The sequence below is a fragment of the Podarcis gaigeae genome (assembly GCF_964106915.1).
Source record: "Podarcis gaigeae genome assembly, chromosome: 13".
In the NCBI taxonomy this organism is placed as follows: domain Eukaryota; kingdom Metazoa; phylum Chordata; class Lepidosauria; order Squamata; family Lacertidae; genus Podarcis; species Podarcis gaigeae.
Window position 1 is genome coordinate 44,474,614 of NC_139689.1, and position 26,731 is coordinate 44,501,344.

At 46.3% G+C, this 26,731-nt stretch overlaps 2 protein-coding genes and 1 long non-coding RNA gene across 6 annotated transcripts in view; 2 read left to right on the forward strand and 1 right to left on the reverse strand.

Moving 5' to 3' along the window:
• The window catches only part of NBR1 (NBR1 autophagy cargo receptor), a 27,155-nt gene extending 20,124 nt beyond the window's left edge, over positions 1 to 7,031 (forward strand). The window contains exons 17-21 of the mRNA XM_083709199.1: positions 662 to 992; positions 1,280 to 1,374; positions 1,621 to 1,699; positions 3,217 to 3,322; positions 5,066 to 7,031. Coding sequence (XP_083565325.1) covers positions 662 to 992; positions 1,280 to 1,374; positions 1,621 to 1,699; positions 3,217 to 3,322; positions 5,066 to 5,245 — 791 coding nt within the window. The 3' untranslated portion in view covers positions 5,246 to 7,031. The remainder of the gene's footprint in view (positions 1 to 661; positions 993 to 1,279; positions 1,375 to 1,620; positions 1,700 to 3,216; positions 3,323 to 5,065) is intronic.
• LOC310830284 lies at positions 821 to 10,930 on the reverse strand. Its single transcript, XR_014557538.1, has 4 exons — positions 10,403 to 10,930; positions 8,383 to 8,557; positions 7,400 to 7,503; positions 821 to 4,175 (listed from the first exon to the last, which is right to left on the reverse strand). It is a non-coding gene; the product is annotated as an uncharacterized lncRNA (long non-coding RNA).
• On the forward strand, positions 9,914 to 26,731 carry TMEM106A (transmembrane protein 106A). Of its 4 annotated transcripts, none has more exons than XM_083709871.1 (10): positions 9,914 to 10,311; positions 14,391 to 14,470; positions 16,079 to 16,241; positions 19,454 to 19,707; positions 20,075 to 20,138; positions 20,275 to 20,434; positions 22,205 to 22,345; positions 22,430 to 22,473; positions 23,787 to 23,840; positions 25,820 to 26,731. In XM_083709871.1, exons 4-10 carry the CDS (start codon positions 19,470 to 19,472, stop codon positions 25,941 to 25,943), a joined length of 825 nt encoding a protein of 274 aa, XP_083565997.1. In that variant the 5' UTR covers positions 9,914 to 10,311; positions 14,391 to 14,470; positions 16,079 to 16,241; positions 19,454 to 19,469; the 3' UTR covers positions 25,944 to 26,731. The 4 variants fall into 4 exon arrangements, with proteins under 4 accessions (XP_083565997.1, XP_083565996.1, XP_083565995.1 ...); XM_083709870.1 differs by having other exon boundaries at positions 9,914 to 10,264; XM_083709869.1 differs by having other exon boundaries at positions 10,281 to 10,299.

A 26,731-nucleotide genomic window follows, 5' to 3' on the forward strand; every position in this document is an offset into this window, starting at 1 on the left:
CATGGAGGACCTTACGGTCTTCAAACAAAAACATATTGGAGGTCCCGGGCCACAGGGAGGCTAGGCTGGCCTCAACCAGAGCCAGGGCTTTTTCGGCTGTGGCTCTGATCTGGTGGAACGCTCTGTCACAAGAGACAAGGGCCCTGCGGGACTTGACATCTTTCCGCAGGGCCTGCAAGACAGAGCTGTTCCACCAAGCCTTTGGCCAGGGCACAACCTGACCCCCTCCTTTGGTAATCCTCACAGAACTCTAGCCCAATGATTGCCATTAATTTGATTTGAACTGATTTTATAATGAACTGATTTTAGAATGCTGTATTATTTTACTGTTGTTAGCCGCTCTGAGCCCAGCTTCAGCTGGGGAGGGTGGCATATAAATAAAATTTTATTATTATTATTATTTTATTTCTCGCAGCTTCTGTTTGCAGCTGTGCATTGCTTAGGCTGATCTATGGAAGTGAGCTATAGGGGACAGGACTGTACTTTTTATTGTTTTTCAGCCGCATGAAAAGGCTTTTGTGGAGAATATCTTAGTTTTATGGTGCCCAATAGGGCAAAACAAATTACATTGAGGAAAAGATTCCTGCATTGCAGGGGGCTGGATCAATAGAAAGGGGCTGCAGTAGTCTTTGTAATCAAATTGTTCCGCTGCTTCTCCTAGAGGAACTTCTGCTGCAAGACGGGGTGGAATCGAGTGATGGAGAGGCCGAGGATGATGCCAAGGATGAAGTCTGCAGCCAAGCATCCTCTACCTCCTCTGAGGATTACATCATCATCCTCCCTGAGTGTTTTGACACCAGTCGCCCTCTAGGCGAGTCTATGTACAGTTCTGCGCTCTCTCAGCCCAGCTTGGAAAAAGTGGCCGAGGCCTCGGCAAGTCCTGCGGGAGAGAACCAACCCTCAGCTCACAGTATCAACGACATGCTAACCACCTCGCAGACACTGGACGAGGTGCCTCTGACCCCTCAGATCCTGGAACCACAGCCTGCAAGGTACCAAGTGGACCCGGAGCCAAAGTGTGCTAAGACTTCTTTATCTGTGTAGTCATAAGCAACCTTCAGAAGGAGATATAAAAGGGGTCGGCTGCTGAGTTTGGGCCTAGTGTGCCAGCCAACCAAAGCACAGAAATCGAAACGCAAGCGAAACTAAGTAGGGTGTGTTACTAGGGAAATGGCTTGAATGTGTAGCGTAGCTCAGGTTTGGTGGGTGTGCTTTTTCTCCAGTTTCTGGCTACTACACCTTCCCACATGCCTGCTTTTCTTCCATTTTTTAACAATAGATCTCTGGCCCCACCCCAAAGCAACAGCTCCCAAGAAACAAGTGTTCCCAGTGGAGAGGATGCCTCTTGGTGGGTTCCAGACCAAACCAGAGAAGGTACTGTGCTATGATTTACAGGCTGATAATTGGTTAGCAACTGCTCTTAACTCAAATCATTAGTTTTACAGCCCACCCTCTTCCAGAGCCTCAAGGTGGGTGGTGGCAAATCAATGAAAGGTGCTGCTTTCATTAAATAGATTCAATGAAGGGTAATGCTGTTTCCCATTAAATTTCTCTGATAGTCGCTATTTGGTTCTTTCCTGCCAGTTCCTGCTCTCAAGCTCCCAAATATTTCTCTTCTAGTGGTCCAAGGAGCAGATGTTCCTGAACCTCCGCCTGCAGGGAATGTAAATAGCACACCAACATGTCCAGAGTTCTCCAGGTAACAGAAGCTGGGTCAGACTGGGATTTTGTTGTGATCTGGTTGGCAAGTGGTATCTGTCCTATTTGTCCTATTTCTCACTGAAAAATAAGTGTCTGTTTCTGTATGCTTTGAGATCGCCTCCCACTCCTACCCAAAATGCCTACTGACAGCTGTGTAAACTTAATTTATGCTAGGCAAGGTGTGCTTATTGAGTTGCAAACTGCACTGTGCAAGTACGTAGGCTGGCAGTGACATTTTTATGAGAGATGTCTGTAGCAAATAGATTGGTATTATCTGATTATCTTTTTTGGTTTTACCTGCCTTGTTTCTTTCCTTGCATCTTATCACTGTTGTATTTGTATTATTGTGGTTAGTCTCCCCTGAACACCATTTTGGTAGAAAGGCAGGATTGAAATTTAACAAAAATTTGGCCCATAGTGGGAATTCAGCAACTTGAACACAATAGTTTTTGTTTTTTTAATAAGGGGCAAGCTTCTAGCTAATATGGCTGCTAGGATGGGCATGAAAATGAATGGGAAATGCCTTGTGAAATCTCAGAGAGGACGATTACTTCTTTTCATTTAATATCCAACCCCTTTTCTCTAGAACTTTGAATCTGGCATGCAAAGGGTTCCTGGGCACTTGTTCCATCCAGACATAAAACCTTCAGCAAGGTTTCTGTATTGCATTCATTCTGTGGAATTTCCATGTAAAAGAGGCTTGATTATCAGGGTTGGAGATCTGCTGCCATTCTAAGTACAATGGAACCTCGTGTTACAGACGGGATCCATTCCAGAAGCCCGTCTGTAACACGGAACTGACGCAAGCCGAAGAGCTGTGTCTGTGCATGTGCATGGCATGATTTAGCGCTTCTGCACGAGCGGCGAAACCCAGAAATAACCTGTTCCAGTACTTCTGGGTTGCCGCGGGACGCAACACAAAAACACGTAACCTGAAGTGGACGCAACATGAGGTATGACTGTAGATTATATCGATCTAGATGAACCACCTGCCCACCTAGCAATTTGAAAGCACGTCAAAATGCAAGTAGATAAATAGTTTACCTTCCTGGCGGGAAGGTAAACAGTTTTCCATGCGCTGCTCTGGTTTGCCAAAAGCGGCTTAGTCACGCTGGCCACATGACCCGGAAGCTGTACGCTGGCTCCCTCGGCCAATAAAGCAAGATGAGCACCGCAACCCCAGAGTCGTTTGCGACTGGAACTAACGGTCAGGGTAGCTTTACCTTTACCTTTAGATGAACCACTAGGCTTATTTGGTATAACACACTGTCAAATGCTGGTCAAGTCACAGGATCGTGGTTTTCTTAGTACAGAATATTTATTTATTTAGGCTTAGGCACAGAAGACAGAAATCCTCCCTTTTAGCATTCTCTTTTCCTGAAAGGTTTGGCCCAAGCAGTGCATCCCATTTTCCTTACCGTTAAGACAAACCCTAGCATGTGCCCCGTTAAGACACCCTGCTCGGTTCTTTTACTTTTGTTATTTATGTCCTTTACTTGCAATTTAACTCTGCAGGCACACCCATGGGAACAGCCTCGCTGGTGACCTCGTGAAAGGGGCCTTGTCAGTGGCTGCCTCTGCTTACAAAGCGCTGTTCGCTGGACCACCCACCGTGGAACAGGTAGGCAGCTCCTTGGGATGATAATGCTCCCCCAGGAATGGGCAAGAAAGGGATCGGAGCAGAGTTTGCATATTTTGTCTCTCCACAGTCGCACTGCAAGTACAAATTTGGTGTTACGTGCACGTGAAAACAGGGTTCTAGCTTTTGTGGCCGCAAAATGAACTTGATAACATGTGGCACCAGGGATTGCTATGTCCAGGAGCTGGATGCTGGCCACCAGATAAATATTTCCACGTTTAAATGTTGCTTTAAGAAGGCGTATGTCCCCGTAGTCAGATTAGACTTCCTCTGATGGAAACCTGGACAGAAAATAGGGAAGTTTGATTTGGGGCAGGTAGGCGAAGAGGTCAATTGCTGGTGTCTCAAATCAGCACTGGATGGCTCAAAAGACTCCGGGTTTGATGCTCTGATCTCCAGAATGTTGAAAGCTCAACCTTGTAGTTGTGGATTCCTTGGAAGCCGTGGGCTATCAGGAAAAGCAAGGAGGAGGGTAGCTTCCTAAAACAAGGATTGGGATCTTGCGCTCCCTTGAATGCTAACATGCTCCTTGCCCATCTGGAGAAGCCATTTTGAAATGGTTTCAGAAGACCTGCAGCATCACACAGATGGCCCTTGGCTCCAGCAAGTTGGTGCTGTATCATTTCATTGGGACAGTCACCTGCCTTGTTCTGTCAGACTGCGGCCATGAGCTGCTTTGTTCTTTGGACTGGTTGCCACTAGCCTCCTGTATCTCACCATGCTCCAGAACCAGAGTGGAAAACTTTACTCGCTCCCATTGCATTCTGGTTGCATTCTCTCTTCCCTTTGACGACAGCTGGGCAGTGGGAGAAGCAAGCACACGCAGTGCTCCGTCCTGTTAAAAATTAATAGATAGCAATTGGGAAAGGAACTTGGCCGTGTGAGCAAAAGTGGAGCTACCTTCCCACCTGCTCTATGCAGAGAGGAGAAGAGATGGGGATGGTTGCACCTGTAGTTGGCAGCAAGTATTCCAGAAATCCTTTAAATCGCAAAGGTAAAGGACCCCTGACAGTTAAGTCCAGTTGCAGATGACTCTGGGGTTGCAGCGCTCATCTCGCTATACAGGCTAAGGGAGCCAGCGTTTGTCCGCAGACAGTTTTTCCAGGTCATGTGGCTAGCATGACTAAACCGCTTCTGGCGCAGTGGAACACCAAAACCAGAGCAGCGCACAGAAACGCCATTTACCTTCCCGCCAGAGTGGTACCTATTTATCTACTTGCACTTTTTGGCATGATTTTGAACTGCTAGGTTAGCAGGAGCTGGGACCAAGTAACAGGAACTCACCCCGTCACAGGGATTCAAACTCCCAACCTTCTGATCGGCAAGCCCAGGAGGCTCAGTGGTATAGACTACAGCGCCACCTGCGTCCCTCATAGTGCTGCAGAAATAGGCAGGATCAAAATGGGGGTGGTAGCTTCACCCACCAGAGTGATGTGAAAGCCTTCTGTTATTGAAATGCCGCTGACACTGGAGTGCGTGGGAAGAGTAACCCGTATATTTTGTCTGTTATGAAGATAAAATAATGGGGGGGGGGGGAATGGGTTTCCTGAAGGAAAGGTGGGATATGAATATAATTAATAATTGCCAAGATAACATCCTCTCCTGTGGAAGGTGGAGATTTATTTCATTCATACAGATTGGGAAAAGCATTGGCAGAGAACCCTAGATGTAAGCAAGCATGCACATTTCCTGGTTTTGATCGTTCTCCTCCTTCCATCCTTCAAGGCTCTTCCTGTGGCCACCGAGGAGCAAATGAACCCCTTCCTAGCCAACCTGAGCGAGATGGGCTTCTGCGACAGGCACCTTAACCTCAGGCTGCTACGGAAACACAACTGTGATATGTCCCAAGTTGTCACTGAGTTGCTGCAACTGAGTCCCAGCGATTGGTACGAAAACCAGTATTGAACCTTTTCCCTCACCGTGCTCATTAAAACCTGAGCAGTAAATGGCACCAGCAGCTCCCAGCTCCCTTCTGTTCCAGCACAGCAGAGATGGCTTGGCTTCTGTTTCCCATTGCATCATGGTTCATCACCAGCACTACCACCAGTATCCAATGACTCGGGCGCTAGGATTTCTTTAAAACACTAAGGGTTGTTCCTTCCCCAAACTGGCATAATACCAGATTTTGTTGTAGTAAAAAGAGGTGAATGTACACACGAAATACAAGTGAGCTGTGTTCCTAAGAATTTTAGGGCTTTCGTTCATGAGCGGCAAGCAAGCAAGAACTTGAGGGGCCTTCCTGTATTGTTCCTGCCCATCTGGTGGTGGCAGCGGTGGAGCTAAACTTAAAGACCAGCTCTTTCAGATTCTGTCCTCTCATGAAGGCGGTGGTGGAGCCGTTTGTCCTCTAGTTTTGGAATCATCCTGCATTTTGTTGGAGCAATAATTCCACCAGCATTTTCATGTTGTGTTTTGCAGATGCTACCTTAAAATGCATTCGTCATAGTCTAGCTGTTGGCGTTCTTGGCCAATCCCATCAAAACCTAAATGCTGCTGTTTGCTGTTAGTTACTGGGAGTGAAATAGACTATGAAAGGAGCAAAGTCGGTAGCAAGACTGGGTGGGTGGTTCGCCATAAAAATACCAAAACAAAGAGCAGTTGCTCCTCTTGTGTGAATCTTTACAGGTATTATTAATAGCTATCATAACTTAAGTATTTGATTGACAGATGGTCAAGACATGCTTGGTGGGGGAAATGACACAAAACTATTTTTGTAGACCCATTCCTCTTGTTTAGATGAATAGACTCTCACATCCAAGATTTCTGACCCACCCTGCCCAGCCAATGGACCAATTTTTTTTAGGGGGGGGGGAATGCACATTTTTAAACAAATGTTGATTCAATTTAAACATGTTAATAAAGCCCTTAAATATGCATTTGCATAATTTTCAGCATAAAAGAACACGAGGAATTGCTGGATCAGAGATGGCATTAAGGGAGGAAGATTCCCCCATCCCATCAGGGAAAAGAGACAGAAGGAAGTTCTGCCCAAACCCCATTGAATAAACAGGATGTGTGCCCATTCCAACTGGATTATTTAGCTCTCAGGTGCTCCTTTGACTTTTCAAACAATATAAAAAGAATGGCTGCTATCATTTAAAAAAGACACACCTACCCTTGGAGATGTGGCTGAACCCATACCTGTTTTTTGTGTGTTGGGGTAAACACAGGTCTGTTTTTTTCCTGCAACTTTGGGCAGGAAAATATGATTGGGAGGGAAAATTCAGAAATGATGGAAGCGATTCAGACCCCTTTTTGCTTTAGAAGAGGGAAAACGAAACGAAACACCTACTTCTGCAGTGCACTGCCTTTCCTCACCCTCATTTAACTTGTGCATGGAAAGCTACATATCTCTGATCAGAGATCTCCAGATTAGGACTTATTTTGCTTTGGGTTGATGGGTGAGAATCTTGGTATTCCTAGGTAGATCATATTGTTTGACTTGAATTAGTTCTGTTGCTACCAATCCTATTGGCAAACCTCTTGTTAACCCTGGTAGAGAGATATTTCTTTTTAGGTTTCATAAAAGCTGAACTTTTCTTTTGTTGGCTTCATATATTTTATGAGAGGGGTGCATGGATGATAATTTTAAAAAGTGCAAATATTAAGATCTTTGTATATTGCTTAGAATAAACACTTTGAACAGTCTTTGGGGTGTGACAAATGTTAAAATAAAGTATACATTAAATAAGCATCCTTGCGTTTATGAAAATAAAACCAGCCCACCAAACATTCCTTGCTGGGTGGGGTTTGTGAGGGAAACCATTCTTAACCTTATTTCGAGAAAAGTAACTTCCACTGAAATGAAACATTTCAAGTAAAATTGGGGTGGCAGGGCTTCTCGAGTGAGGCACACTTGTTTATATTCAATGGCAGTATGTCTAGTGCTTTTTTTCAGCTGGGACACATTTCTGGCACCTCTCCGGTGGGTGCCATTGAGGACTGGCACACCCCCCCCCCCAATTCTCCTTCTAAGAAGTCCAAAAAACAAACATTTCAAATCAAAATGGAAGCTGGCCAGCATGGGCGAGTCTACAATTTTTTTATCTATGACTTTACCTAGCTCCTAGCTGCATTTGGTCAAGCTACATGGCAGAGCCAATTCGAATTTCCTTTTCTTCAGACAAGGGTCCTTCCAAGCTGCCCTAGCTATCCGTCTGAACCTAAGAGGAGAGAGGCGGGGGAACATTTGACCAGCACCAGAACCAGAGGCAACCTCTAAACCAATTAAAGGGACAGCTTGCATTGGTTTTTAGCACCTCCCCGGGCGCTGAATGCAGCTGTTCTCAAACTGGCATTTGTTCGGGGCTGTCCTGAGTTGCCCATCAACTTACTGTAGTAGTAGTAATAATAATAATGATAATAATAATAATTTTATTATTTATACCCTGCCCATCTGTCTGGCTTTCCCATAACAACTTCACAGTGAGTTCTGGCATCTATTTTTCTTTGGGGGGGGCACATGGAGGAGGTCTGAGGATTTGCTTACAAGAAAACAACATTACACTGAACAAGCTTTGTATAAAAGGTTGCCTCTCCCCTTGCCACCAGAGGTGCTAAGATAATTTAAGTGCTGCATGGCACCCTTTTTTTTGCTGAAGCCCAGCACACCTGAACCCAGAGCCAGAGGTCTGTGGAAGCTCTGTAAGTGTACATGTGTCTCGGGAAACAGCAGTGGGAATACTTTTTAAGTGATGTATCCCTGGGTTTTTAAGAGAGCTTCTGAAACTTCTCTTTAAAAAAAAAAACCACACAAAAACTCAGCAGATTGTTTGCTAGATGCACAATCCACTGTTGAAAAGAAGTGGGGAAAGCACAACAGTCAACAAACTAAGCAAACTGCTTCAAATATCCTCAAGGGTTGACTTAAGGCATGGCCAAACCTGGCCCTCCAGATATTTTGGGGACTACAATTATCCCTGGCCACTGGCCCTGTTAGCTAGATATGGTGTCTCAAAACATCTGGAGGGCCACGTTTGGCCATGCCTGACTGTCTTAAGCAAACCAGGTGAGTTTTTATAGGACAAGTGTTTAATAATTACCTGGCTTTTTGATGGGGAGAACAGAGACTTAACCACATAAAGAGCTTCTTATATTTCTGTCGGTGGCAGCAAAGGAACCAGATGCACACAACTGGAAGAACTTGGGCAGTTTACCAATAGAAACGATAAATTTGGCCCATTGCTCCGATGGAGAAACTTGCCAAACGAACGCAGGCTTCAAAGGGACAACAAAAGCAATTATTTTATTGAGATTTGGTACATGTTTATTGGTAAGCCTAGTTTACAACTGCCAGGCACACATAGTAATATTTGGCAAAATGTTATTAACTCTTGCATTATTATTATTTTCAGGAGCAGGGTAGGGTGGGGGAGACCTTACCCTTTTTTTGTCAGTATTATTTACTTGTAATAAAATTACAAAACATAATTGGGTGCTGTTTTGACCTTTGAAAGCCCTCAATAGCCTGGACTTGGGCAATTGTCAGAACAAGCAGTTCTCATAAGCATTTGTGTCTGGTGAGATGAATTTGCTTCCCAAGATCAGGACTGGACAGGTTTGGGGACTTCTCTGCCATAGCATGCCCTGCAATTTCTCCCACCTAGCTTGTGTCTGAATGAATGTTGTTTATAGTGGTTTTAGAAGTATTGGCACAAAGAACAAGATGTAATCAAGATATTAAAGGTAGATGAGTGGGACAGAGACAATATAAATTAAAAGCATTTGCAGATGATGTGATGATTATCGGTAGAAGAACCAAGAGTCAATCACGAAAGTATTACAAGGGATAAAAAATTTTGGTGAGGCAACAGGTCTTAAGATTAATAAAGATAAAACCAAAGTCTTGGTTAAGAATATGAATGATGTGAGTAAAAATAAATCCAGATGCGTCTGGATTAAAGATTGAAAGGAAGGCTAAGTATTTAGGCATATGGGTAACAGCAAATAATATAAATCTGTATAAAGATAAGTATTTAAAAAGCTGGGAAATTATTTGGAACAGAATGAATCTTTCACTATTAGGCAGTATCGAGTCTGTCGACCATAAAAATGAATGTATTATTTAGAATGTTATTTTTCTTTCAAACAATTCCGGTGATTGGCAAGGTGTTTCAAAACATGGCAAAAAGATATTTCTAAATATATTTGGCAAGGGGAAAAACCCAAGAATAAAATGTAAAACATTGAGAGATGCAAAAGAGAGAGGTTTCTCCCTGCCAGATATGAGATTATACTATGAAGCATCTTGTCTTTGTTGTCTGAAAGAATGGATGATATTGGAGAATTCACATATTCTAGACTTAGGTCATGATAATATTTTTGGTTGGCACACTTATTTATGGTATGAAAAGGTAAAAGTACCGCATGAATGTTATGGATGTGGTGAAGGAAACCACGTCGTCCTTGGCAAACCTTTCCAATTTTTGGACTCCTTGATTGCATTTCTATAAAAAAAAATTTAGCTCTTTTTCCAAGGCATGCGAAGAAGAAGAAGAAGAAGAAGAAGAAGAAGAAGAAGAAGAAGAAGAAGAAGAAGAAGAAGAAGAAACAAATAGAGCTACTGTCCTTGGCACACTTTCCTGGGTGTAACCCCAATTCGACAAAGTAGGATTTCTCAATAAGTCGGTGACCAATTTCACTAAGTTCTGTGGCAGAAGGGATCTCTGGTGGAAAGTTGGGCTGCTGGTGTTTCATCGCCTTAAATCTAGATATTGTAAAAGTATGCTTCAGTGGTATGGTCATGGGAAACAGGTTGTGCTTTTTTCACCATAGGGAGAACAATGGGGATCTTGGTTTGTGGCTGAGGAGGCGCAGACATAATGAGGAAATTCCATGGAAAAGCCTGGATTGCTCAATTTCCTCTCAGAGCAGTGAGAGCAACTGGAAGGACGGCTTTGCCCAGTTGTCATGGCTGCCCTCCAGGTGAAAAAGAGGACTTTGGAAGGAGCATAAATGGAGCGAGCAAAGGGGTTTATGTTCTGAATTGAGCGCAAAAAAGAAAATAAATAGTAGCAAAGTGGGCGAGTGAAAAACTAAACCTGGAACACTTCAGGCCATTACCTCACTTACAAGTTGAGAAGCGAATCTCAAATGCCTTAAAACAAAAGACGGTTTAAAAACCGAGTATAGGCATTTTCGGAACGCGCCAACCTTCACGCAGCCTAGGGCCGCTGGCAGATGCTGGCCAACCATGACGTGGGAAAGGGCAACAACACGCATCTTCGAAACCCCGAAGGCGACTTATTCGAAGCCGTGGGGCGATTCACCCACGAAGCTGCGGCCGTCGCCATTTATGGACCAGGGGAGAATATAACGCTATGACGCCTTTTGCGGGACCTTTTGAGGGAGGCTTTACTTTCGAGTAAAGCGCGTCGAGAGCCCCATTCCCCACGCTTACTCGCGAGTAAATGCCAGCGGCGTGGCCGGACTAGCCGTGCTTTTTTCGGGGCGCGCGGCTTCTGGCCGGGTCCGAGCTCGGCTCCCCCCCCCCCAATCTATTTGAAATTAAGCACCGGCTAAAATCAGTCGCTGAGGGGAAAGCCGAGAGCGGGCCGCCGCCATCGCCCCTTTCTCGGGCGGGAAATGCCCGCCGGGGGTGGAGCCGCTCGGCTGTCTCCCTCTCGGTGGCCGGAGGAGGGCGAGGCGCCGCCGGTTTTCGCTTTCGTTTCGTTCCGGAGTCCGCCGGACGCTGCAGCAGCCTGGCCGCTCTCCTCAGGCGGGGCGCGGTGAGAAGGTGTCCCCCTTGGGTCTCCTCTGAGGGGCCGCGTGCGACCACCGGCCCCTCGCCCCTCGCTTCCTTCCCCTGCTGCCACTTTCTCCCCTTCTTCTTTGCTGCGACTGCCCTGCCATTTCCTCTTTCTGGCTCTCGTTTTCTCGGCGCCTCGACAACCGGATCGTCAAATTTAAACCCTTGAAACCGCCGCCTGCCTGGCGGGTCTGGGGAAAGGATCCCCGATCCCTCCCCCAAACAGGCACCCAAGAGCCCCCTTCCCTGCAGCACAGTCGGGCTCGCCGGGGAAGCGCGTGTCAGCCTCGCCTTCCTTGGCCCTAAGGTGGCATTTTGCGAGGAAGAGGAACAATGGCCATTTTGCAAAGTAATTAACTGGCAACAACATGGCCTGGTTGAGCAAAATGGGAAAGCAAGCAGGGAGTGGAGCAGTGAAGGTGATTGTCTGGATGCGGTTGGAGGATGGATGGCGGGTCACAGATTGAGGTTGAATCAGTGGCGTAGCGTGGGTTGTCAGCACCCGGGGCAAGGCAAGTAATTTGTGCCCCCTAACCCGTGGATTGGGACGCAGGTGGCGCTGTGGGTTAAAGCCTCAGCGCCTAGGACTTGCCGATCGAAAGGTCGGCGGTTCGAATCCCTGCGGCGGGGTGCGCTCCCGCTGCTCGGTCCCAGCGCCTGCCAACCTAGCAGTTCGAAAGCACCTCCGGGTGCAAGTAGATAAATAGGGACCGCTTACCAGCGGGAAGGTAAACGGCGTTTCCGTGTGCGGCTCTGGCTCGCCAGAGCAGCGATGTCACGCTGGCCACGTGACCCGGAAGTGTCTCCGGACAGCGCTGGCCCCTGGCCTCTTGAGTGAGATGGGCGCACAACCCCAGAGTCTGTCAAGACTGGCCCGTATGGGCAGGGGTACCTTTACCTTTACCTTTAACCCGTGGATTTGCGCACCCTAACCCCCAGATGTTGCGCCCGGTGCAGCCGCCCCCCCCCCTGCACCCCCCACGCTATGCCACTGGGTTGAATCCTGACAAGACAGAAGGATTGTTTCTGGGCTTAGGGGACTACCTGGTCATGAATGGGGCAACTGTGCCCCAGAAGGACCAGGGGCGCAGCCTGGGCATATCTGTCAACTTTCAGATTTGAAAATAAGGGATCAGCAGCCTCGAAAATAAGGGATCAGCAGCCTCACCTGTCCCAGGGACAGTCTACAGGATATCTAACAATCCGGTATAGCAGCGAGAAACGGTGCTGGAATAAGGGAATTTCCCGCAAAAAAAGGAAAGGTTGACAGCTATGAGCCTGGGAGTCATTTTGTGCTCAAAGCTGTCCATGGAGGCGCAGGTCAATTCTATGTCCAGGGCAGCTGTCAACCAGCTTCATCTGGTACGCAGGCTGAGACCCTACCTGCCCGCGCACTGTCTCGCCAGAGTGGTGCATGCTCTGGTTATCTCCCGCATGGACTACTGCAAGGTGCTCTACGTGGGGCTACCTTTGAAGGTGACCCAGAAACTACCAGTAATGCAGAATGCGGCAGCTAGACTGGTGACTAGGAGCGGCCGCCAAGACCACATAGCACCAGTCTTGAAAGATGTTTCCGAGAGGGACAAGAGTGGCGCTGTGGTCTAAACCACTGAGCCTCTCAGGCTTGCCAGTCAGAATGTCGGCGGTTCAAATCCCCGCGAGGGGTGAGCTCTCGTTGCTCAGTCCCAGCTCCAGCCAACCTAGCAGTTCGAAAGCACGGCAAAAGTGCAAGTAGATTAATAGGTACCGCTCCGGCAGGAAGGTAAACGGCGTTTCCGTTCGCTGCTCTGGTTGCGCCAGAAGTGGCTTAGTCATGCTGGCCACATGATCCAGAAAAACTGTATGCGGACAAACGCCGGCTACCCTCAGCCTGTAAAGCAAGATGAGCGCCGCAACCCCAGAGTTGTCAGCGACAGGACTTAACTGTCAGGGGTCCTTTACCTTTACCTTTTTACGTTTCCGAGCACAATTCAAAGTGTTGGTACTGACCTTTGAAGCCCTAAACGACCTCGGCCCAATATACCCGAAGGAGTGTCTCCACCCCCATCGTTCAGCCCAGACACTGAGGTCCAGCTCTGAGGGCCTTCTGGCTGTTCCCTCATTGCGATAAGTGAGGTTACCAGGAACCAGACAGGGGGCCTTCTCGATAGTGGTGCCCACCCTGTGGAATGCCCTCCCATCAGATGTCAAGGAGATTAGTAACTAACTTTAAGAAGACATCTGAAGGCAGCCCTGTATATGGAAGCCTTTTAATGTATTAATATGTGTGTGTGTGTGTGTGTGTGTGTGTGAAGACCCACAGAGTGGCTGGGGCAACTCAGTCAAATGGGTTGGATTTATTATCATCATCATCATCATCATCATCATCATCATCATTGGTGTTATGGAGCCCTAGGCCTTCTCTTTTACAGGGTACTGTGCAATACTTCAAAATGTAGTAAGCCAGCTTTCTTTATTTGGGTGTTGGTCTCCTGAGTGGGGCTTCAGCCAGTTGAGATTCCTGCATTACAGGGGGTTGGACTAGATGACCCTTAGAGCCCCTTCCAACTACAGTGGTACTTCGGGTTACAGATGCTTCAGGTTGCAGACCCAAAAATAGTACCTCGGGTTAAGAACTTTGCTTCAGGATGAGAACAGAAATTGTGCTCCCGTGGCACGGCAGCAGCAGGAGGCCCCATTAGCTAAAGTGGTATCTCAGGTTAAGAACAGTTTCAGGTTAAGAACAGACCTCCAGAACGAATTAAGTCCTTAACCTGAGGTACCACTGTACATTTCTATGGTTTTATACTACTACAGTCAGGAAGGTAATCCCAGTCCCATCTAAAGCTACTTTTGCCAGCCAAAACTCCTTAATCTTTCCAAACAAGCTTCAAACTTGGTCACTCTTTGCTTTTCTGTCCACGTTTAGCTCCCCGCCATCTGCTCCCAGTATATAGAAAAGGCAGTGATCTACCCATTGGCATTTTTGGGGGGAGGGTTGACCAGAGTTGTCCACTGCTGACAATAGCACACAGCGCTACAGCAGCCAGTAGACAAATGAGCCCATCTCTTTGCCCTCCTTGCTGGGGAGGAAATAAACGTCAACGTGCCACACCTCCTAATATGGGTCCCGCGATCAACCTGTTGGACATGCCTGGTATATATCTTCCCAAGTAGGGTTGCCAATTCATCAGCCTGGGATGTTCCTGGGCTTTATTTACAGCAGCTAATCTAAATTGTAGTGAAATCAGTAGTTAAAACTCTTCACAATTTGAGGATGAAGTGTTACCACCTGCTAATGTTTTGTTAATCTGCTTGTTAAAGGCACAGTGACAGAGGTTGACTGAAGAGTTGGCAGCACTACTCCCAAGCCTTCATGCTGCTTTCAGTGCTCATCCTGTGAGGTATGTGCAACCTGTATTTCTGGGTTACCTTTCTAGGTGATCTTGAGTTTTTGAATAGAAAGAACAGCTCAGCCCATTGAAACACAAAGAAGGGGATAAGTCTCCTTTGTGTGTGAACGAAGCCTGCCCCTTTTAAAAGAGCTGAATCTCTCCTGTAGTCAGTTTATAAAAAGAGTGTGTTTATCTAGAATTTCTCCTTTTCTAATCCCAGATATGCAGTACTTGTTCTGGCTGCTAAATCCTGCTCTCAGCTAGGCAGAGGTATTGAGAATCCATCCTGTTTTAAAATAGAATAGATCGGCACAAGTTTGGAACTGGGGGAAAGCTTTGCATAGGTTGAGAAATACTTTTCTGAATTGTGATGTTTTGTGGGCTGTGGCTCATACTGAGTCTGCAGTTTTTCCTTTTCGTTCTTTATAAAAGGCTGAGGAAACCACAGGTCAGCTAGGTTATGGAGCAGAACTATCTTGTCTAAGCCTTGTTATCACTGAACCTGATTCAAAGCAAATGCTTCAATCAGCCCAGGTCAAAATCAGATTAACAGTTTAATATCTGAAGTTGTAAAAGCTATGAAAGATAAACACTGCTAATTAATGTTAAAGTCAAAAGTTATAGTTCACTAAGTCAAAAGTCAACACTTTGTAGTTTCCAACACTGTGTATCTAGTAGCCTCCACGATTGGGAATGTTTGTAAAATATTTGAATCGGTAGAATATGCGTTTATTTTGTTGGTAAATTTGAGTTAGCAGGAGGACTTGCTGGAAAATGTTCTCTCTCCCTTTTTACCCTGTTGAACTCCTCTCTATTTCTTTGAGTACACATGTGACCCTACCCAGCAGAAATCCACGATTCCTCCTCCTCCTCCTCCTCTTCTTCTTCTTCTTCTTCTTCTTCTTCTTCTTCTTCTTCTTCTTCTTCTTCTTCTTAAATATTTTCTTGATTTACAAAAGTGTGTGCAATGTCTCTCTCTCGTATTTCCCCCCATGTAACGTTTTTACAAAGCAGTTTCATTTGTTGAGACATTAGGAAGAAAAGCGGGAAAGAAGTGGAGGAGAAAAGATGGGGGGGGTCAGGTGGTGATGTTTCTATTTTACTTACTATATGTAGGGTTTGGTGTCAGCATTGCTTGTGCAGGTTCTTTGCTGTTCACTTATGTTCCTTTGGTGCTGAGAGAGGTTGGGGTTTGCCTAGGGTGTGGTTGTTCATTTGTGGCTGGCTGTGAGGGTCTTTGTTTTCATGTGTGAGTGGGATGGGTGGGTGTTTTGGATCAGGTTAACCATATTGACTTCTATGCTGTTGGTGGATTTTTGTCCTTGTCTTGTTGGGCTGTGTATGTGATAAAGGGGAGCCATACCGGGGTGAAGGTGTCTTCTTCTATTGGTCCCCGTGTCAGTAGTTTCAGTTTATTGGTTAATTTTTCTAGTAGGGCTGTTTCCCATACTATTTGGTACCACGATTCCTCTTCTGAGGGTAGGTGGGAATTCAACAGCAGTGTTTGAAACCTGGTGATAAATGATTTCTCAGATTTGTATCTCCCCTTTCTCTCCCCCTGCAACCCAATTTTCTTTTCTCCTCCTCCCCCAATCATTCCTACTTTGCCTCCCCTAGATATGATTCCTGGCATTGAAAGGACTTCCTTAGAGGAAATGTTAAACATCTGACACTGGTTGGGGCCTGTTCTAGGAGTCTGCTAGTATTTACCTCTGATACTTGTCCTAAGTAGGGACTTCTGGGAGTGATTTTTCCTTGCTTCTGGCTCCCCAACTCCCAGGTAAGAACTGTGCCCGCCTCAAGCTCCTTCCAATAAGTTAGATTGATTATCCCTTCACACAGTTGCTGAAAGAAACCAGCCATGGGTTTAGCCAATGGGGCAGTGCGGAGGGGGCAGCTGCCCCTCCTTATCAAGTAAAACAATACAAATATCAATCACATCAGTTCTGCACCCCAACAAAGTCCTGTCCCCGCCCCCCATAAAAATCCTGGCCATGCCCATAAAGCCAGCTGTTTTTAAGCCATATCTCCAGAATTTGCTGCTGAAAACAACTATTGGTTATTGGCTTGTTTTGTTAGTGCTTTTATTACATATGTTGTTTTTTAACCTTGTGTTTTTTATGCTCTGAGATCTATGGATGAAGGGCGGTATACAAATTTTATAAATAACAATAACAATAAATAAGAAGTGCCTATCTCTGCAAACTCAGGTGGCAAGCAATGACAGAAATTGAGAAACAAGAGGGATGAATTACGGTAACATGTTTTAGGGGGAACCTCAGTGTTTGCAGAACTACAAAAAAAAAAAAAGTTTTTAAAAAGCCTAATGTGAAAACTGAGCATACTCAGGCGCAATGAAACGTTAAATGTCAGTTGAAGAAGAAAAGCAGAAGATTGTGGAAGCCCTGCTTGAACTTCTTACAGTTTATGGTTTCCTGAAGGGAGGGTTGGCTACCTGGCTGGCTGGCTGGCTGGCTGGCTGGCTGGCTAGCACCCTGAACAGGAACACTCCACGTTGGGCAAAAGATTTCTGCATTGCATTGCATTGCATTGCATTGCATTGCATTGCATTGCATTGCATGGGTTTGGACTAGTGACCGTTGGATATCCCTTCCAACTCTGCAATTCTGTGATGCTGTATCTAACTAGAGGCAAATGTGGTATGAGTCTATGCCCTAGGGGTGGGGAGCCTCAGGCCCATTGGCCAAATGTGGCCCTCTAAGCCTTCGTCTCTGGCCCTTGAGATTCTCCCCAGGCCACACCCCCTATTGGCCCTGCTTCTCACCCTCCTTAAGTGTTTCTCCATCACTGGAACATGAACTATAATATTGCCTCTTGCAATAAATAGAGGGTGAATTGAATGGGTGGAGGGTTGGAGGAGAGGCAGAAATAAGAGCTCATTTGACTGTGTCTAGGGGGCGCAATCTGGACGGTTCTTTCAGGGGCGCAAGATCACCTAACTACGGCTCTGGTTTCAAACTGCTTTCAGTTCTCTGAAGCATTGCTTTTGAACTTACAAGGCTGGAGGAAATGGGAGAAAAGGGGAGAAGGAGGAGACAAGTTTGAATGGCAGAAGGAGATGAGTTTGAATATGACAGAGTAGGGCATGTTGAATTTTTCAAACTCCAAAAATGAGGGGTGCTCAAAAGTTGTAACATGACATGGGAATTCAAGGTGTATTTTGGTTAAATTAATATAATTCAGTTTTGCTTGGTGAGTGAAATGTGTGTGAAATTGCATAGAAAATTGTTAAAATGATTGCCTGATTGCCAAGTACTTCCAGTTACATATATTTGTTATTTTTATTATTTAGCGTTACCTGACTTTTTCAGAAGGTGAAATTATAATTATTTGGTTTTCCCAAAGAACTTTATGTGCTTCTTCATCAAATGTAGACTTGCAAATCTAAATGTTGTCCATTCACAAAAATAATAGCAGGTTCAAGTTCCTCACTCTCAAAAACTTATGTTTAAGACCCCCTCACTGAAAAAAAAAAATGCAAAAATTTTCACCCCCCTAAAATAGCACAGAGGGAAAATGCAAATGTTAATACATTCCTCTTTACCCAAGCCTTTGACCATTAAATAATCTGCTAAATAGGGGCGGAGAGGCTGTTGTTGTGGTTATTTTACTATCATTATGTGTAAATTATGTTCTTAAGGTTGTAATAATAATAAAAAATTTATTATTTATACCCCCGCCCATCTGACTGAGGCTGGATCTAGACATGTCTAAGAGGCGATTCAGATCTAGACATGTCTAAGAGGCGATTCAGTTAAACACGTTGTAAACTCATACAGGGAAATTGGGTAGGGGGAAAATGGGACTCTACACCGCCATCTGGCGTCACAGTGTTATATCGCATATACAACACATACAAAACACTTTTTCTTTACCAATTTAGCTGAGTCCTGGGCAGTGGCGTAGCGTGGGTTGTCAGCACCCGGGGCAAGGCAAGTAATTTGCGCCCCCCTAACCCTAACCCCCAGATGTTGCGGCCGGCCCCCCCTGCACCCCCCACGCTACGCCACTGGTCCTGGGTTGCCTCAGCCACACCTCCCTGGGATTCAAATTGAATAAATAAATAAATAAATAAATATAACAACAACAGCAGTTCAAATATGGTAACCAAAAGAGCCAAGCACGTTTGAATGTATATCACTGATGGGGAACATGTGGCTCTTTAGACATGGCTAGACCACAGCTCCCATCATCCCTGACCCCTGACTACGCTAGCTGGGAATGGTGGGAGTCCAACAACATCTGAACGACCACAGGTTCCCCATCCCTGAGGTAAACCATTCCAACAGCCTTCTGGTGGTTCCCTCCCTGAGACAAGTGAAGCTACAGGGAACCAGGCAGAGGGCCTTCTCTGCAGCAGCGTCCTACTTGTGGAACACCCTCCCAGCAGATGTCAAGGAGATAAATAAGTATACAACTTTTAGAAGACATCTGAAGGCAACCTTGTATCGGGAAGTTTTAACGTTTGACATTTTATTATGTGTTGAAAGCTGCCTAGAGTGGGTGGGGCATAAATAATAAAATTAGTACTACTACTATTAGTAGTAGTAGTAGTCACAAAGGGGAAAAGGTATTGCTGGGGAATGTAATTTTGTTGTGCCAGGTGTGCCTTCCAGGTGTCCTTGATCCTTAGGCTCATTTAAGAAATCAAGTACTGCCTTTGGGGACCCACAAGACCATGGGTAGGCAAACTAAGACCCGGGGGCCGGATCCGGCCCAATCACCTTCTAAATCTGGCCCGCAGATGGTCCGGGAATCAGCGTGTTTTTACATGAGTAGAATGTGTGCTTTTATTTAAAATGCATCCCTGGGTTATTTGTGGGGCATAGGAATTTGTTCATCCCCCCCCCAAAAAAATAGTCTGGTCCCCCCGCAAGGTCTGAGGGACAGTGGACCGGCTGCCTGCTGAAAAAGTTTGCTGACACCTGCACAAGACCCTTAGATCTTCATTTATCAAAGTCTCTTTGTCAGACAGCATCCCTGAACAATGGACAGAGTCCTCTCGTGGCTGAGGAAACTCTGCGGCAAGGAAGAGGCCGAAGAAGAAAAAGGAGAACGCGACTCGCTACGGGAGAAAAGTTCGGGTGATGAGGATGAAGCACCCTACTATGGTACCATCAACGGAGGCAATGCTGCAGAGGCGTCCTGTGCTCCTTGTGTTGGCGCTGCCAGCCGTGGCTCCGTCACCTGCCCTACGTGCCAGGGCACCGGGAGGATCCCCCGGGGTAAGTTTCAGCTCCAGACCTTGTGTTGCCCAGGTTCTTCCAAAGCTAAGCCAGCCAGATCTTTCCAAGAAGCCGACAAGCAGCTCTTGAAGGCACCAGCCTGTACAACTAGCTGATCCAGACATACTTAAAACAGTTGGTGTGTTTTTTTAAACAGACACATGAATGTCTTCACAAGTTCTGCTACATCTTGCTTAAGAAGGAAATGGCCCAAATTACATGCAATGTTCTGCATTGAGATGTACATACTGTTCTCTTCATTGGACCAGATCTGTGCCCCCTTGCATTGAGGGGCGTTTTCCAGACCTTTGCTTATTCTCTCTCTCTCTTTTTCTCTCTCTCCCTTCCTCCTCCACTCCCATTCCAGAGCAAGAACAGCAGCTGGTGGCCCTCATTCCATACGGAGACCAGCGGCTCAAGCCCAGGCGAACGTAAGTTCACTATGTCTTTGTTGATGGTGCTCCCTGCCCTTCTTCCCACCGTCTCTTTCCTAACTTTGCTGCCAGCAATCTGATTCTTTTGTGGCGGTTCAGCTACTGCTAATCTGCCTTCCTCCTGTTTTTGCAGGAAGCTGTACGTAAGTCTCACAGTGGCCATCTGCCTGCTGATGACAGGCCTCATGATGTATTTCCTGTTTCCACGCTCCATTGCAGTGGTCCCTGCCGGACTGAATTTCTCATCTATATCCTTTGACAATTCTACTTACAGCATCACCCTTAATATGACTGTGAGTCCCTGGGGGTTGGATCGTATTGATGTCACAAAATCTCTCTATTTTCTTCTTAAATTGAGATTGTGATTAATGTAATGTGTGGGTTCTTATGGGGTTGTTGTTGTTGTTAATACAATTACTGGGCTCAGAGCTGCCTGGAAGATGCATCTTCTTGAGTTAGAGGGGCTTCTTGATCATGGATCTCAGCAGCTTGGTTGTAACTGCAGAGGAAAAATCCATTATGCCTATGAAAAGAGGCATCCTTTATCACCGCACATGTTCCAAGGCTGAGAAGTGACGTTCAAAGCAGGTTGTGGGACTCAACTTTGCCCCAAATTTAAGGCTTTATCTATGGAACAAAGGAGCAGGTGACTAAAGGAGCCTGTTGTAAATGAGATTAGGAAAAATTAAAACCGCCTTTTTGTCTAGTCCAGGGGTCAGCAAACGTTTTCAGCAGGGGGCCGGTCCACTGTCCCTCAGACATTGGGGGGGGGGGGGGCTGGACTATATTTTGAAGAAGAAAAACGAACAAATTCCTATGCCCCACAAATAACCCAGAGATACATTTTAATTAAAAGGACACATTCTACTCATGTAAAAACACCAGGCAGGCCCCACAAATAATCCAGAGATGCATTTTAAATAAAAGGACACATTCTACTCATGTAAAAACATGCCGATTCCCGGACCGTCCGTGGGCCAGATTTAGAAGGCGATTGGGCCGGATCCGGCCCCTGGGCTGTAGTTTGCCTACCCATGGTCTAGTCCTTATACTGTACTCAGCACATTACACTCAAACGCACATGGCACACCATACAGGCGTGGGCAGAAGCAAGCAACATCCTATGGGCAAACACATTTCCATTTTTGCTTGTATCAATCTGTGCTGGATGAGTACAAGACACCCAGAGGGCACCAGATTGGTTTATACAAAAAGAGTGAAGTTTATTACACCTGAAATTGTTTCTGATCTAGACTTGTCATTGACTCTCCCTCCTGCCATTCATTCCTTAGGATCAGGGATCTCAAGTAGTACCTAACAGGAATCTTCTACTGGGCTTAACCTAGTCCAAATATCAAGGCCAGTTCCATGTTCTGTACAGAGCTTTGTACTGCACAGAGATGGTTCATGTTGGTCTCACGCATGGGTAGGCAAACTAAGGCCCGGGGGCCGGATCCGGCCCAATCGCCTTCTAAATCCGGCCCATGGACGGTCCGGGAATCAGCATGTTTTTACATGAGTAGAATATGCCCTTTTATTTAAAATGCATCTCTGGGTTATTTGTGGGGCATAGGAATTCGTTCATTCCCCCCTAAATATATATATATAGTCTGCCCCCCCCACAAGGTCTGAGGGACAGTGGACCAGCCCCCTGCTGAAAAAGTTTGCTAACCCCTGGTCTCATGGAACAGGTGAGACCGAATCAGATGGATCGCCTGATCTTTAGCATCTTCCTTTTCAATGTGTCCAAAATACTTTCTGGATCCATTGTGAAAGCCCTCCTCCATGCCTTAGTCATATTTCATCCAGACTTCCCTTTGCTCCAGGCCTCAATTCCTGCTGTATTCTCCTTCTCTGCCCCTGTGTGTTTATCTAATGTACAGACTGGGCATTCCACTTTTTCTATGGCATCATATATTTGGATAGGGCAGCAGCAGCAGCAGGGTGCTAATTATGGGATAAATATTCAGTTGCGGAACAGATGGACACACATGTACCAAGATGTCAAATATATCAACTCATCCCACATAACTCATACTGCCTGCCTGTCCTTCTCTCTCTAGAATATGCTGAATGTGACAAACAACAACTTTTACACTGTGCATGTGTCTCAGCTTGCTCTCGAAGTCTTGCACAAGGCACTGGTGATTGGGAAAAACACTGTGACGACACAGCTGGACATCAGACCTTTACATGGGGCTCAGGTGAGGACCATGCTAACGTGTGTGTAACGGAGAAGCAGTAGACAAGCAGCCCAAATTAACTCGCTCTTTCTTATTTATTTGTAGATGCATTACAGCGTCTCGAGTAAAATCATGGATAATAACACTTAGTAAGTATGTCTGTGAAGTCTATCCCTGCACTTGGGGGGGGGGGGTCTCAATTCAAGTTATGCTGTCAATTGATGGATTTTTTTTAATAATGACTTTAACCAATTATGGCTGGCAAATTTATATGTTTCAGACCTAAGGGAGATCCCTTTGTTTAAAAAAATCATTGAACAAATTGACTGCTTTTAAGTATGAGCAAGTTACAATTTCTTAAACAAATGTTTCAACTTTAGAAGGAAATATCAGCATCATTTTTTTTAAATTGAGTTATATAATGCATAGTGTCCCCATTGCAGTAATGCAGCACAGCTAAAATGGACTTTCAAATTAAGCCAGTTGAAGCCTGTCAGTACTGCCCAAGATCCAGACAGATGGCCTACTATCTGTTTAGTGGGTTACAGTGAAGGAAGAGGCACAGTGAGACTAAGTAGATGCTTAGGCATCTATATCTATACAAGAGAGCTAGGATAGTTGTTAGAGAAGCTACAACAGACACACTTAAGATCACACCTGCATTATGCATAGCACCTCAAAGAGTCACAGCTTGTCCCAGAGAATCCTGGGAACTGTAGTTTGTTAAGGGTTCTCCTGAGAGTTGCGAAGAGACCCCCAGTTCCCCTCACAGACCCAGAGCTCCTTGGAGAGAGTGCAGATGGGAGAGGGGGGAGCTAAGGCAGAAAATTAGAACGGCAAAGAACAATGCATCTATCGCTTGTCTGTGTTGCTTAGTGTGCTCTTCAATTAAACAAATATCCCAGCTTCAGAACTTGAGTTGTGGTCTTTATGCAGTAACCGAGGGACTGACTTTTAATGTCAACCTGGAGACAGACCATTGCGAGGGACTCTGGGAACTTGTGTTACCTTTATAGCGAATACATCCAGTCCAGCCCTGACTGGCAGCAGCTCCTACTTCCTAATATATTTTTAAACTGGGGGTGCTGAGGACTGTTGGTTGGCATCTGCCCGTCTCAAGACACAATGGAGTGTGCCTCCAGGGGTGAAGTCTAACCACTGGAGAGTCACAGTGTCTGCTGTGGCTGCAGACCAGCAACGTTTAACTGCTGCCTCCTGCATTGTTCTTGCCACATTTCTAATCAATACCACGTGGATTTAGCTTTGGGGTGTCAGTATTTCTTTCCAACCACCTGTTTGCTGAGGACTGGACCTGTGAAATTCAGCATGCAGAACAGGGGCTCCGCCCCAGAGCTATGGGCCTGTTTGTGACAAGAGACAGAAAACCCCATCCCCATTAAGTTCTGCATGCAAAGTGTTGGCATAAGCAGCCGGAAACTAATTATCTTCCCTTCTCTTTCAGCAACATTTGCACGTGGTCCAAAATAAAAGTTCACAATGTTCTCCTGCACATACAGTAAGCGTCATTTCCTTGACAGTAATCTGACGAGTTTCTGCTCTTCCTCTCCCGCCCTGCTCCCTGCTCCAGCCTCAGTGCTTTCCTCCAGCCAGTAGCATAGATTTCCCCATGACAGTCCCCTTCACCTGGCTGGGCATTTTCTTCCCGCCACCAGTCAATTCATGACATCTTTTAAGCTCCACTTTCTCCCTCTCGGTCCCGAGATCATGTCACCCTTCCCCAGAAGTCCTTGCACTAGCTCTACCAGCTTTCAATCTTTTAACATTCTCCTCCTTGGCATCCTGATTCGTTCTTCTCCCCCTCTTTTCAATCCCACCATGCACAGCCTCGCTTTTCCACATACCTCTCGCAGTCTTCAGCAGTCTTACTCTCCGTGAATCTGGGCCCATAACCTGTTGTTGGGATACTGCCAGGGAGACGAAGGCAGCAGGCAGGCCTCCAGTCGTCTCCGGACAATCACCGGTCTCCCGTGGAACAGCATCAGTCAATTAGCGACACGAGCCTCAGAGACATTCCAAGACTCGTGCACACCATTTCAGCAGAGTCTCCACAACGAAAGATGCAGACAGGAGAGCATATTTATAGCTTTATTCAACGTAGATCAGAACAAAGGAAAAACATGACTGCTTGCTTCCGTGTCCAGGAAAACAGCTAGAACAAAAGCTACAGTGGTGCCTCGCAAGACGAAATTAATTCGTTCCACAAGTCTTTTCGTCTTGCGAGTTTTTCGTCTTGCGAAGCACAGTTTCCCATAGGAATGCATTAAAAATCAATTAATGTGTTCCTATGGAAACCGCCTTCAGACCAGGTCCGGGGACAGTCTGTCCCCCGACCTCTTCTGAAGGCCGGTGGGGGGCAAAAGTCTTTGCTTCCCCCCCGCCTGCCTTCCCGGGAGAGCGGAGAAACGCAGCGCTGCGTTTCTCCGCTCTCCCGGAAGGCAGGCAGGGGGGAGCAAAGACTTTTGCCCCCCGACAGCCTTCAGAAGAGGTCCAGGACCTCTTCCGAAGGCGGGCGGGGGGCAAAAGTCTTTGTCCCCCCTGCCTGCCTTCCCGGGGGCTTTTAAATCGTCCCGGGGTGATTTAAAAGCCTCCGGACGGCTTTTGAAGGCAGGCGGGGGGGAGCAAAGACAGGCAGGGGGGGGAAAGGCTTTGCTCCCCACCGCTAGCATTTAAAAGAGGTCCCCCGGAGATTTCCCTATGGGCTTTCTTCTTGCGAAGCAAGCCCATAGGGAAATTCGTTTTGCGAAGCGCCTCCAAAACGGAAAACCCTTTCGTCTAGCGGGTTTTTCGTCTTGCAAGGCGTTCGTCTTGCGGGGCACCACTGTATATACAAAACGGAAGTTCCCAGCCAGAACTGGAAGTAAACAGGCGTGTGATACACAACAATCATGCCTGACCCTTTAAGGTGGAATGGAACTATCCTAACACAAACCCCGTTTGCTGCACTCCAGCCCCTTGGCCATCGGGCCCCCGTTTTGTTCATTTTAAAGTATTTATACGGTGCCTTTCAGCCCAAAGTGAAAAAAAATTGCAGCTCCTCCCAGTTAATCTGCCCGTTGATCCAGCACTGTTTGAGGACCCCGTTGAGCTTGAAGGCCAGCCCCATCCCTGACTCTCCTCTTCCCAGAACAAACCTATCTACCCCTTTGCTTGCTCTTGTGTTGCCTGCCAGCTGGCTTTCCCCCTTACTGCTCATTGTCAGTCTCTTGCATTTGACTCCCATCTCTTCCTTGCTTGTCTAATGTAGATTCTAAGCCCAAAGGGCAAAGGCTGGAATCATTTATGTATCTTGTACAGTCCTGGGCCTGAAATCTAGACTTGAATTAAGCTGTGGTTGGAAAGATGGAGGCGGTGAAGAGGAGGGGAGAGCTTCGTATGTCTTTGGTGGGTTGCGTCAGGTTGGGAACTAGACTTGGGGAAGTCATCACAGCTGTCAATTTGCAAACATTTTGAGCTGGCCTTTCTCTCCCTCTCCAGGGGTACTGTAACTTGCTCATACCTTGCTCACTCGGAGCAGTTGGCCTTTGAAAACTACCAGTATGTGGACTGCAGAGGTAATGTCATGCTTCCTGGGATGTCCGGCTCCTCCTGTTCCCCATAGCTGCTGTGAACTCCCGGAGGAGAAACTGTCTGCCACATCTTCCGCCCTCTGCAATGAAATCGCAGCAGCAGCAACATTTTCATCCCTCCTGTAAACTGTGGGGTCAGGAAGGGAAAGGTGTTTCATTCAGTGTTGCTAGTTCTGCTGCTAAGACGAGGGGCAGCCTCATCAGGATATAGAGATTTGGGTGATGCTGTTTGACAACATATATCTTGAGGGACCAGCAGAAATGCATCTGATTGTGGAAGATAGAATCCAAGAAAAGCATGCTGGAGCTTTGGGATTTTGCGCTGGAATTTGCATAGCTTTGGGCTGTGCGCGTCCAACACCGACTGGCCAGATTGAATTGATCTTCTACAAATGTTTTCTGGCCTGAAGAAGTGCCAAGTGTGTGCTTTATGGGAAGGCTGAAGTTTACCTTTGATGTTGTCGTGTTCAAAACAATCTTCCCTCGCTAAGCAGCAGAGAACTATGGACTTTGCACTCTTTACTTGCACAGGCAAACACTGCTTCTAAATGAGGCTGTATGTTTACTCATCTCTCATCCCACTGGCCTCCTCCTGACCATTGGATCAGCCCTTTGCAATGTGTAGCGGAGGAAGAGTACACAAAGGTTTTGGAAGTCACAAATGTATTATTCCATGTTCAAATCCTGTCTTTCTAAATGCACCCCTCTCTCTTCTGGGCAGAGTCGGGGAGATAATAAAATCATGCTGACCTCCATTTTCTGCCAGATTGCACAATTCTCAAAAAAAGGACTCCAGAATAAATAGTCTCATGCATTGTTA